Source organism: Trichomycterus rosablanca, chromosome 19, assembly GCF_030014385.1.
Source record: "Trichomycterus rosablanca isolate fTriRos1 chromosome 19, fTriRos1.hap1, whole genome shotgun sequence".
NCBI lineage: Eukaryota > Metazoa > Chordata > Actinopteri > Siluriformes > Trichomycteridae > Trichomycterus > Trichomycterus rosablanca.
The window spans coordinates 16,679,030-16,691,627 of NC_086006.1; the positions used below are offsets into that span (position 1 = coordinate 16,679,030).

General features: G+C 39.0%; 1 protein-coding gene across 3 annotated transcripts; it reads left to right on the forward strand.

The window, feature by feature from the left end:
- Window positions 1-7,641: 7,641 nt before the first annotated feature.
- LOC134333528 (serine/threonine-protein kinase pim-1-like) lies at window positions 7,642-11,810 on the forward strand. Of its 3 annotated transcripts, none has more exons than XM_063015537.1 (12): window positions 7,642-7,920; window positions 8,832-8,912; window positions 9,105-9,182; window positions 9,430-9,492; window positions 9,581-9,675; window positions 9,862-9,912; window positions 10,060-10,432; window positions 10,517-10,693; window positions 10,777-10,889; window positions 11,037-11,392; window positions 11,480-11,556; window positions 11,657-11,810. In XM_063015537.1, exons 1-9 carry the CDS (start codon window positions 7,812-7,814, stop codon window positions 10,881-10,883), a joined length of 1,134 nt encoding a protein of 377 aa, XP_062871607.1. In that variant the 5' UTR covers window positions 7,642-7,811; the 3' UTR covers window positions 10,884-10,889; window positions 11,037-11,392; window positions 11,480-11,556; window positions 11,657-11,810. The 3 variants fall into 3 exon arrangements, with proteins under 3 accessions (XP_062871607.1, XP_062871606.1, XP_062871605.1); XM_063015536.1 differs by having other exon boundaries at window positions 11,037-11,070; window positions 11,162-11,556; XM_063015535.1 differs by having other exon boundaries at window positions 11,037-11,556.
- The last annotated feature ends 788 nt before the right edge of the window (window positions 11,811-12,598 follow it).

A 12,598-nucleotide genomic window follows, 5' to 3' on the forward strand; every position in this document is an offset into this window, starting at 1 on the left:
CAACTTCATTTCATTTATTAATAAACATCCATTCCTGCATTTCAGACTGGCAACACATTCCAAAAAAAGTTGGGACTGGGGCAATTTAGGGCTAGTAATAAGGTGCAAAAACTAAATAATGATGTGATTCCAAACAGGTGATTCTAATCATGGTTTGGTACAAAAGCAGCATCCAGGAAAGGCTGAGTCTTTGATGATGAAAGATAACCAGAGGATCTCCAGTTTGTCAACAAATGTGTGAGAAAATTATTGAAATGTTTAAAAACAATTTCTCCCTCTACAGTGCATAATATCATTAAAAGATTCAAAAAATCGGAAGGAATTTCAGTGCGTAAAGACCAAGGGCGCAAGCTTAAGCTGAACGCCTGTGATCTTCGATCCCTCAGACGGCACTGCATCAAGAACCGCCACTCAACAATAGCTGATATAACCACATGGGTGAGGGATTACTTTGGCAAACCTTTGTCAAGCACTACAATACAGAGTTATATGCACAAATGCCACTTAAAACTTTACTGTGAAAAAAAACCCTTTAGTTAACCATGTCCAGAAGCGGCGTCGACTTCTCTGGGCTCGGAGGCATCTAGGATGGACCATCACACAGTGGAAACGTGTATTGTGCTCAGATGAATTAGCATTTCAGGTCTTTTTTGGAAGAAATGGACACTGTGTGCTCTGGACCAAAGACGAAAAGGACCATCCAGACTGTTATCAGCAACAAGTCCAAAAGCCAGAGTCTGTGTCCGTGCCTTTAACCCTTGACACTGTTGCACATCTTAAGACGTGTTTGCAGGAAGAATGGGACAAAATAAAAGCTTAAACACTAAATCACTTGGTATCCTCGGTGCCAATACGCCTTTTAAGTGTGGTGAAAAGGAATGGCAACATTACAAAGTAGTAAATGCTTTACTGTCCCAACTTTTTTTTGGAATGTGTTGCAGGCCTGAAATGCAGGAATGGATGTTTATTAATAAATGAAATGAAGTTGAGCAGATAAAACATGAAATATCTCAGGTTCATCCTGTCTGCAATCAAATAAGTCAAAGTAAATGTAAGAAACAATGTTTTTTTTTATTATTTGCATTTTTCATGCTGTCCCAACTTTTTCTGATTTGGGGTTGTACAAACCCATAGAGTCTAATGAATACTATTTGCGTTCTTTTTATGTATTTCATGAATTTTCATTTTATAAATCATATTGTAGATCATTTAAGATTTAAGCATAATCTGCATATTGTACTCAGGGTAGCTGTAGCCTAGTGGTTAAGGTAAAGGACCAGTAATCTAAAGGTTGTTGGTTCAAACCCCACATTGCCACTGGTTGACACTGTTGGGCCCTTTAGCAAGGCCCTTAACCCTCAATTGCTCAGACTGTGTCACACCACGGTCTAATTCACTTTGGATAAAAAAAGTCTACGAGACCTATTTGTTTTTGGCCTGAAGGATTTGGTACTTTAACTGTCATTGTTTTAGCATTTATGAAAGAGTAATGGCTATTTAATATTACCTGCCAACACATGGAATACACAAGACCTCTGAGGGTGTCCTGTACAATCTGGTACTAGAACATTACCAGCAGATTATTTAACGTGTGGATCTTGTCCACAGACAAAATAAAGATTAATTTTTGTGACCCTTTCTGCATTTTAGATGACTCCACATGAGCTCCGAACCCCAATGTTGAGAGCCTTTACAACATCATGAAGATTCAACCATTTCTCTCCATGGAAGCCACTCAGATTCTTGTCCAGTCACTTGTAATCTCACGGATGGATTACTGCAACTCCCTCCTGGCAGGTGCTCCTATGTCCACTATTAAACCCCTGCAACTCATTCAAAATGCAGCTGCCCGTCTGGTTTTTAACCAACCTAGACGCTGCCACATCACCCCACTGCTACGTTCTCTTCACTGGCTTTCTGCAGCTGCCCCCGCTCTGTACCATGCAACTTCCGAGCCACTAGTCTTGCTCGACTTGACCCTCCACCCAGAAATCGGGGAAGACAAGCATCAAGGCTCTTCTCTGTTCTAGCACCCAAGTGGTGGAATGAACTTCCTCTGTCTGTCTGAACATCTGAATCTCTCACTGCCTTCAAAAGACGATTAAAAACCTTCATCACCTCTTTACTAAGCACTTAAGCTGACTTGTACTTAGCTACTAATGCTCTTATTCATTTCTTGGTTCTAACATGGTTTCAACAGATTTATATTCTTTGACTGTTGTCTAATTAAACTAGTTAGGTAATGTTCACTATGGAAACACTCTGGATAAGAGCGTCTGCTAAATGCTGAAAATGTAAATGCTTCATACATGTAGTCACACAGAAGGAAATGTGTAGAAACTATTGAAATAGGACAGCAGGGTGGAGGCTGAGCTAATCAATCTATGCATGCACTATAAAAATCAATGCAGTGCACAAGTTATGCAATCCAAGGATTGAAAAATGGCGCATCTAGGGTGGCACAGGTCCTAGGTTTGATTCCCAGTTGGAGCGGTTCGGGTGTTTTCTGTGTGGTTTGCATGTTCTCCCCATGTCTGTGTGAGTTTCCTCTGGGAGTTCCAGTTTCCTCTCACAGTCCCAGTCCAAAGACATGCAAGTGAGCAGAATTGGAGATAAATTGTCCATGACTGTGTTTGACGTTTAAACACTTGAACTGATGAAGCTTGTGTCACCAGTAACTGCAGTACATTGTGACAATGTTCAGGCACTGTCACTAGGGGGCAGTGCCAACCTATCAGGTGTTTAATTAAGTGGGAGAAAAAGAGTTAGTTTGAGAGGGAAAATGAGTTTGTGGCATGCTCCTCAGGCCCTTGTTGGGAGAATCTACTGTTCTTTTAGCCCAACGTAAGTACTTCTTGGATTTTGGACGTTTGTATTGTAGTTTTAATTGGGAGGAAACAGTGTGTTACCCATGGACTGTAGTTATGCCTGTTTATGTTTTCTTTTCAGAAGGGTTTTTTTCTTTTACGGCTGAACTTGATCTAGAATTGTGCCAAATGCAAATTTGCTGGTTTTTGGTACTCTGGTGGTCATCCTGGTTTTGTGTACCCAACAACTGTTTAGGACCTACTCTACAGTCATCTTTCCTACAGAGGCTTTCAGACCAGCTGTCACAGCAAATGGATTACTGGTGAACTGGGACATCCATCACACATGAATGGAATATTGAGCGGTAACTGGACTTTTTGGAACTTGGTGAGACTCTTTAAATTTACCTGCTAAAAGCTATTTGCAGAGGGACTCTTTATATTCTTATTTATTTATTTATTTTTTCCATTTGTTATCCCAGACATGGGGCAATAGTATATCATGTGAAACTTGCCTATGATAATATGGTGGTAATTGTCTCATTTTTTGTGTATGTCTGTAAAGAGAAACATTTAATTTGCAAAGTGTGGATAATGGTATTCTTACTATCAGAAATGGCATCCCTTCTTTTTTAAAATTCTGTTAACCTCATTCTTTTTGATAAAATAGACCCAGTGAGTGTTACATGTCCTGACACGAATGTAACCAAAGTGTGTAAAACATGATGTTAAAATCCTAATAATCCTAATAAATAAATAATTTCTGCATCTACACAATAATAATAATAATTATCAAAATAATCATTTTAAATGTTTTTAAATAAAAAAAAATATACATGGAATATATATTTAAAACATCTCATTGATTTAATAATAATAATAATATGTTTGTATTAATTATTTTTATACATTTTTAAACATTGTATATGATTTAGTCCATGATAACGAAAATATTCATTCATTCTCCTATCCGCTTATCCAATTAGGGTGGGGGGGGGGGGGGGGGGGGGAAGCTGGAGCCTGTCCCAGGTTTCAATGGGCGCAAGGCACACAGTAACACCCTGGGCTATACAGCTTTAGGATATTAGCAAGATATGACCCTGCACTAAATAATTCAGATGTAAGTTGAACTTTGTAGTTAGTGTGGTATTTAACAAATCTGTAAACTGAACAAGACCAGGGTAATATAATTATTTTGTAATAAAAATGGTATTTCTGCTTTTGTAAGGATAAAAACAACATTCCAGACTATCTTAAGCTTATTTAAAGAATCTACATTCTAAAAAAGGTGTATAATTTTATTCTTACCAAAATTCGTATCAGTAATTCGTGAATTAATCTTGATGTGTTTCACTTTGTCAATGTCAAGAATGGGCAGTGTGACTTATGTGTCAACAGGGGACCAGTGGATTGGCAAAAAAAAAAAAAAAAGGAAATGCAAATATACACTGATCAGCCATAACATTAAAACCACCTCCTTGTTTCTTCACTCACATGGTGTTGGTGTGTGTTGTGCTGGTATGAGTGGATAAGATAAAGCAGCACTGCTGGAGTTTTTAAATACTTCAGTGTTACTGCTGGACTGAGAATAGTCCACCAACCAAAAATATCCAGCCAACAGCACCCTGTGGGCAGCGTCCTATGACCACTGATGAAGGTCTAGAAGATGACCAACTCAAACAGCAGCGATAGATGAGCGATCATCTCTGACTTTACATCTACAAGGTGGACCAAGTAGGTAGGAGTGTCTAACAGAGTGGACAATGAGTGGACACGGTATTTAAAACCTCCAGCAGGGCTGCTGTTTCTGATCCACTCATACCAGCACCACACACACTAACACACCACCACCACCACCATGTCATTGTCACTGCAGTGCTGAGAATGATCGAACACCCGAATAATACCTACTCTGTGGGGGTCCTGTGGTCTATAAGTATCATTCTGTTCTCAAGGTTGTTTCTAAAAGTCACCAGTCAAAAACTAAAACCAGAGGTGACTTTGTTGTATTACTGTATTTGTGTGTAAGTAAGTGTGTGTGTGTGTGTGTCAGCATATGTTTTGAAATAAGTAAGTAATTATAAGGTTACAAGTGCACAATGTCAGCTATAATTATGGCTGATTATATGTACCTGCATTCATTTATTCATTCATTAACTATTACTGGCATCTTTGCTGATTATGGAAATATACTTCAAACAGACATCAATCTAACCCAGAGCAACACACACATCTGCTCACTCACAGAGCAATTTGGAGCAGCCAGTTTAATTTTCTTCATTGACCTGTGATTGGCTGCTTTTACGGCTTACCCTAGGCGGTGATCAAGCGGGAAAAGTACCCATACGCAACAAACTGCGATGCACTGTGTATTCTGACACCTTTCTATCAGAACCAGCATTAACTTCTTCAGCAATTTAAGCTACATTAGCTCGTCCGTTGGATTGGACCACACGAGCCAGCCTTCGCTCCCCACATCATGTGCATCATGAGCCTGTCGCCGGTTTACCACTGTTCCTATTTTGGACCACTTTTGATAGATACTGACCACTGCAGACCGGGAATACCCCACAAGAGCTGCAGTTTTGGAGATGAGCTGACCTATATATACAGTATATACAGTATATGAGTGCAGTGGTAGCTCAGAGGTTAAGGTACTGGACTGGTAACTGGAATGTCACTGGTTCAAGCCCCACATCTGCCAGATTGCCACTGTTGGGCCCTTGAGCAAGGCCCTTAACCCTCAATTGCTTGCAATGTATACTGTCTCAATTGTAAGTCGCTTTGGATAAAAAGAATCTAAATGCTAAAAATGTAAATATTAAGTTGATCAAAGAGTCTAGGTACTTTCAGTGTTTTAGATAGATACGTTATTGATCCTTTGAAGGAAATGTCTTAATTTTTTATGACTTCCCATTTTATTATACATTATTTTAATGTTTTTTGTGATTTTTTTATTTTTTATTTTTACTTATTTTATTTATTTTTATTCTTGGTCCTATAGAAAACGAGTTTATATGAACCTGGGCTTGAACTGACAGGTAAAAAGTTTGTGAAAGTGTTTCTTTAGTCATTAATAATTTAATTCATTTATTTATTTCAGATGAAAGTAAGTAATATGTGCTGTTAAATCAGAGATATTTTATAAAAATTGTGTGGGGTTGTTAAAAACCTTTTTATTACTGTAATAAGTAAACACATTATACAATTCAGATGTGTTGTATTCATATTTGGTAAGGTGAATACTGTGTATACTGTTGCTATAGTTACAACACAACACAGCACTGAAATGCCCTGCCATTGTGACATCATTGTGATGTCACTAACTGTTCCAAGCTTAATCCTTATAGAATCTAAATCTGATTGTTTGTACATCAGTCTCATCATGGCTGCTGAACAGAACAGATGTGCTCCTACCCAGCGTGCTTCTTTAATGAAGTGCTTTTTGTGTAGTCCATTTACATGCTGGCAGCGTGATCGAGTTCATTCTCAGACATCTTCTCAGTATGTTTGTGGTGGTGACATGAAATTGGAAGACAGTGTGGATGCCAAGAACCAGGTTGTTATGGAGGGATATTTGTTCAAGAGGGCCAGTAATTTTTTTAAGACATGGAACAGGTTTGTAGAAAGCTAGAACAGATGAGCATCAGAGTAATCATGTCCTAACTATTGTAACAATTTATTTATTCATATATTTCTTTTTAGGCGCTGGTTCCTAATTCAAAACAATCAGCTAATATACAAGAAGAAGTATAAGGTTTGTCACGTCCTTTATATAATATAAAATATATTATTTACAGTAAACCTTTGCTTTTGCAGCTGCTAAGTACCATTAGTGGAGTAAATATAATGATGAAAGCATTGGCAGCTTCACTGCAGCTGAAATATTAGAGATTGTATTTAAGCTAAGCAGTGTATTGTAAACTTGTTTCCGCCCCAGCAGAACCCAACTGTGGTGATGGAAGATCTACGCATGTGCACGTCTGAACACTGTAATAACATCAGGCGGCGTTTTTGCTTCCAGGTGGTTTCACCTACAAAGTAAGTCTAGTTCACCATCAGCCATGTAAATTCTTTTTTTTTGTTTATTTGCAAGTGCTGTGGATGGATGGATGGATGGATGGACGGACGGACGGACGGACGGACGGACGGACAGACAGACATCTTCACAATTACATGAAACTGTGTGTGTTTGTGTAGGATCTGTATTTTACAGGCTGATTCGGAGGAAAATAGAGAAGCTTGGATCAGAGCCATACAAAACATCGCTGCTAAAGATGATGATGACAGAGCAGATGACTTGGAGGTTACTTACTTTAAATTTTGTTTTTACGGGCCGCTCAGGTGGCGCAGCAGTAAAATACGCTAGCACACCAGAGCTGGGGTCTCAGCTCTGCCATTCGGCTGGGCTGGGTGGCTACGTAAACAATGATTGGCTGTTGTTCGTACAGGGTGGGAAAGCCGGACCAGGGATCCTCATAACTGATCCGCATATGAACTCACCTCGTGCAGGTGAAAAGATGCAGTCAGTACTGCACACATGTTAGAGGGGGCGTGTGTCAGTTGCAGCGCTCCTCAGTCAGCAGTGGAGGGTTGTATCACTACAGGGGAAGCGGACCGCAATCAGGGTAATTGAATACGAATAGATTAGGGGAGAAAATGTAGAAGAAGAAAGAAAAAAAAAGAAAAAAAAAAAAATCTAAAATTAAAATGAAAAAAAAAAAAAACAAGAATAATAAGATAAAGAGGTAAAAGTGAGAAGAAAATAATGAATAACAACACAATGCTCACTTTATGAACATTGTTATTTAATTTTCAATTATGTTGATGGAATTTCCAGCCTTAAAAATTAAAATTAGTACTATTTTAGTACAGCTCATCTGTATTATTGACATGTACATTTGTGTGATACCTGTATTATATGTTTGACAGGAACTAGACAAAAAGTCATCATCACCAAGTGGAAGTTTCGAGTCAATTTCCATTATACAGTTAGATCCAGTCATGGATTTAAGTGTAAAGCAGAACCAATGTAGTAGCTCCTCTGAATCAGGAGAATCTCACCAGACAGAGAGAGACTCACTAAATGCACAACCGGCATCTGGAGCTTCAGGTGGGTCAAGTATTAAAAACAATAATACAGAACTTTTCCTAATCATTATTATTATTATAGATTCTGACAGTTAAAACTGAGAGAGATCCAGTGTTTATTGTGTCATCATTCAACAACTAATCCTTTGTTTGCAATGACCGCACCATGGTGCGACAAAGCAGCTTTGTACATTGACGAGATGCAGAGTAAGCTTTAATGGAAAGACAGAAATTGTGCATTATGATTCTATTTTTTGTGAATAGTGAATTAAACCATTATTAAGTAAAACCCCCTAGCACACCAGAGCTGGGATTTCGAATACATCATATCGAATCTCAGCTCTGCCATCCGACTGGGCTGGGCGGCTGCATGTTCATAGGGTAGAATAAAGAGCGAATTGCGACCTCTGCTGGCTGGTTGATGTCGTCTGCACAGAGTTGGGGAATAATGCTGATCAGGGTGTGGCTCTTTGTGCACAAAGCTGATCCGCATATGAACGTGACTTGTGCTGGTGAAAAGATGCAGTCGGGTACTGCACACGTGTCGGAGGGGGCGTGTGACAGTCTCAATCTCCTCAATCAGGTTGGGGGTCAGCTGCAGTAGAGAGGAAGCATAACGCAATTGGGTAATATAAAGCAATGGGAATAAGATCAGGCCTTCACAGAGTCCTCACATCAACCCCTTTGAAAATCTTTGAGATGAACTGGAACGTTGATTATAAGCCAGACCTTCTTGACCAACATCACTGCCTGACCTCATGACTGAATAATAATAATAATAATACAGATCTTGTGTGACTCCTGCAGCCCTAAGCTTCAGTTTAACTGTAGCTTTTGCTTCTGTTTCACCTTTCTTACTCTTGCTGATTAATAACTACTCTACTCCAAACCTCTTACCTTTGGTCATCCACTTCTAACCCTGCTTCTGTACAGCTGAGATAAGCCTTGGGGAAATTGTGCTTGAACCTGCTCCTGAGTTGGATTCCCTCTCTGACGCTTCTGTTGCGAGCAGTGGTATGTACAATACAGCAAGTTTACTAGAAAGCTCAGAGCAAAACTTAATACACTTAAGTTTTGGGTGTATGAGTAAAATGATGTAAAAAAATAATAGTTATAGTTTGATTTAAATATTTTCTAATAAAGACTTAATCTGTAGTTGATAGTGTTTATATAAAAATAGTAATACTAACACAAACATGTCTTAAGTTGAATGTGTTAAAGGTTCTGTTGGGGGAGAGACCCTGGAATTGACCACCTCATCCGCCAGCAACTGGAACCACACAGGTCACCCATAGCTTTACTAAACCACTTTACTATGATTTACCAAACACATCCTGAGGGCCAAGTATAGTTATATTATCAAATGCATACAGTGGGGTTTAGTTTAGCTTTTTTGAAACACTAGGGTGGAAAAGGGGGGAAAGTATTCAGACAACATATTGTTCTGTAAAGCTCTACATAACTGTTATACATGTGATGTGTTACATATCATTGGCTAACAGTGATTAAATGACATTTGTGTAAATAATAGATGGTGTTAAAAGAAAGACTACAGGAACACACCTCGTCCAAAGATCCAGCTCTCCTTCTAAAGGTATTTTTGTTGCTTAAATCATACTGTGGGTGTGTTTTACTGAGAAAAATATAGTTAAAATCATATTAATACAAACCCTGTTTTACAGAGTGCTTTGAACGTCAGTACAATGTGGGAAAGCTTCTGGGGAAAGGAGGCTTTGGTTGCGTCTACGCAGGAGTTCGTAGGACGGATGGAAAACAGGTGAAATAGTTACTTGGACTTGTTTAGTGCAATACAAGAACTGTTGGTCATTGTGATGCCTTGCTTTCAAGTTACCTAAGGACTGAGTACCATCAACTTGTAGTTAAAAAGGTGGATGACCTTCAAAGTATGTTGACATAATATTTCTTCATGATTTTATTAATTATGTTTTGCATATTTCAATAGGTTGCTATTAAGTATGTGATGAAGAATACCTGCGACACATTCATCACCATTGTAAGTAGCATTTGTACACTTATTGTGTGTGAAATATATATGTAGCTTACACTGGTTAGAACCAATAATAGAAGTGTAACAATACATTGCGACATGATGGCCTATTGACTCCAAACCCATGCTAACCATGTCTGTTTTCAATATTAGCCTGGTGATACAAACCGCCTCCCTGTAGAAGTGGCGTTAATGCTCATGGTGTCAAACCCGCCTCGCTGCGAACATGTCCTAGAGCTTCTGGAATGGTTTGACATGCCAGAGTATTACGTTTTGATCCTGGAGCGACCCGATCCCTGCATGGACCTCCTTCAATATCGTGGAAACGGCCCACTTTCTGAACCACTGGCTCAAGTCATCATGTGGCAAGTGGTCCTGGCTGCTCGACACTGCTGTGACCATGGGGTTCTCCATCGTGACATCAAGGAGGAGAACCTTCTCATAAATTGGGAAAGATTAGAGGTTAAGCTGATAGACTTTGGTTGTGGTGAATTGCTCAAGTCGACCCCCTACAAAACATATTCAGGTAATTGTACATCAAAGTAAAACAAGGATGAAGGTGATTGCATGAGAGAGCTGTGTGTGAACCATTTCTCTCGCTTCTGTTCAGGCACTATGTTATATATTCCACCTGAATGGATCACAGAGGGTCAGTATCATGGCTGCCCTGCAACTGTCTGGAGTCTGGGCATCCTGCTGTTTGTTTTAGTTTGTGGAGACATGCCATTCTGGAATGAATGGGAGATTGCTAAGAGGCCCCTCTTCTTCACACCTGGTGTGTCTGAGGGTAAGATAATGCAGAAAATTTACATCAAGACCTGTGTACATAAACATACAGTATCTTTTCTAAAGGCCGTCATATCTTTTCAGCATGCCGTCATCTGATCAGAAGTTGCCTGATGAAGGATCCAAATAAACGGCCCAGCCTTGAGGAGATCCTGGAGCACCACTGGTTTCCAGAGAGCCTTAAGATCTAAGTTCAGGTTAGTCCGAACATGTAAGAATAGACCTAAATAGATTTAGCATTAATATATACAGTAGCTTAGATCACATGTGCTGTAATTAATCAGCATTGAATTTTGCAGCTCTCTATAATAATTTATCATGTTTGTCTTTTCTTTATTGTACAGGCACCTGGATAGGTTTCTAGCAGATAGGTCATGGGTGAGCATATCAGGAACCACACAATGAATTAAATATTACTTTATAAATCGCTCTATATTAATGTCTCACGTCTGTCTTTTTTATTGTACAGGCACCTGTATAGTTTGTAACAATTAGGTAATGGGTGAGCATATCAGGGACCGCACAATGATCAATGTGTATATGTATATGTATATGTGTATGAGCAAAACTGTCCACTGTTTGCTTTCACGCAATGTTGGAGTGATCTTAGGTGACAGGTTGGAGTGAGATTTGCAGTTTCATTAAGAAGAGGATGAACCCAAAAAAAGCAGAACAGGAATAATAGGGATCAGCTTGAGAAGTCAGTCAACTGAACAATACAGAATTTCACCCGTTAGTATCTGATTAACACATTATGGAAATTAATCTAACATAGTTCTGCTAAAAGAACAGATCCGGAGATTCAGATTACTTGAATTCCTCAGCACCATGTAACATCAGTGTCCACTGTGCCAAATCAAGAAGGTAAGTGGATCTGGCTGGATACTAAGCTATTTTTTTCTAAAAGCATGAATTTAACATAAATGATTGATTTGGATGTATGTTTTGGGTAATTATCTTATAGAACGACTCCTCAATGAACAAGTCTAACCTACTGGCGGAAGCAACCAGATTTGGGCTTAAGCATCTTGATACCTGCAACAAAACAGCCCTAGAACATCACAAAGCCACCACTGCAATTAATAGTGTGTGTCTGTTAAAATGACATTAAAGCACAATAAAAATCATAAGTTTTAGAAAGTCTACGAAATTAATTTACAGTCAATATATTATTTTGTATCTCAGCTGTCTAGAGGTTTTTGTCTTGACCTTCTCAATGGTGGTATACAGGTCCTTCTCAAAAAATTAGCATATTGTGATAAAGTTCATTATTTTCCATAATGTAATGATAAAAATTAAACTTTCATATATTTTAGATTCATTGCACACCAACTGAAATATTTCAGGTCTTTTATTGTTTTAATACTGATGATTTTGGCATACAGCTCATGAAAACCCAAAATTCCTATATCAAAAAATTAGCATATTTCATCCGACCAATAAAAGAAAAGTGTTTTTAATACAAAAAAAAGTCAACCTTCAAATAATTATGTTCAGTTATGCACTCAATACTTGGTCGGGAATCCTTTTGCAGAAATGACTGCTTCAATGCGGCGTGGCATGGAGGCAATCAGCCTGTGGCACTGCTGAGGTGTTATGGAGGCCCAGGATGCTTCGATAGCGGCCTTAAGCTCATCCAGAGTGTTGGGTCTTGTGTCTCTCAACTTTCTCTTCACAATATCCCACAGATTCTCTATGGGGTTCAGGTCAGGAGAGTTGGCAGGCCAATTGAGCACAGTAATACCATGGTCAGTAAACCATTCACCAGTGGTTTTGGCACTGTGAGCAGATGCCAGGTCGTGCTGAAAAATGAAATCTTCATCTCCATAAAGCTTTTCAGCAGATGGAAGCATGAAGTGCTCCAAAATCTCCTGATAGCTAGCTGCATTGACCCTGCCCTTGATAA

What these genes read in the sequence shown, in the direction of transcription:
- LOC134333528 (XM_063015535.1), top strand. Translation starts at nt 7,812, where the DNA reads ATGGATTTAAGTGTAAAGCAGAACCAATGTAGTAGCTCCTCTGAATCA. An exon ending in ATCCAGCTCTCCTTCTAAAG is followed by an intron (nt 9,493 to 9,580) that starts GTATTTTTGTTG and finishes CCTGTTTTACAG; the next exon opens with AGTGCTTTGAACGTCAGTAC. An exon ending in CACACCTGGTGTGTCTGAGG is followed by an intron (nt 10,694 to 10,776) that starts GTAAGATAATGC and finishes ATATCTTTTCAG; the next exon opens with CATGCCGTCATCTGATCAGA.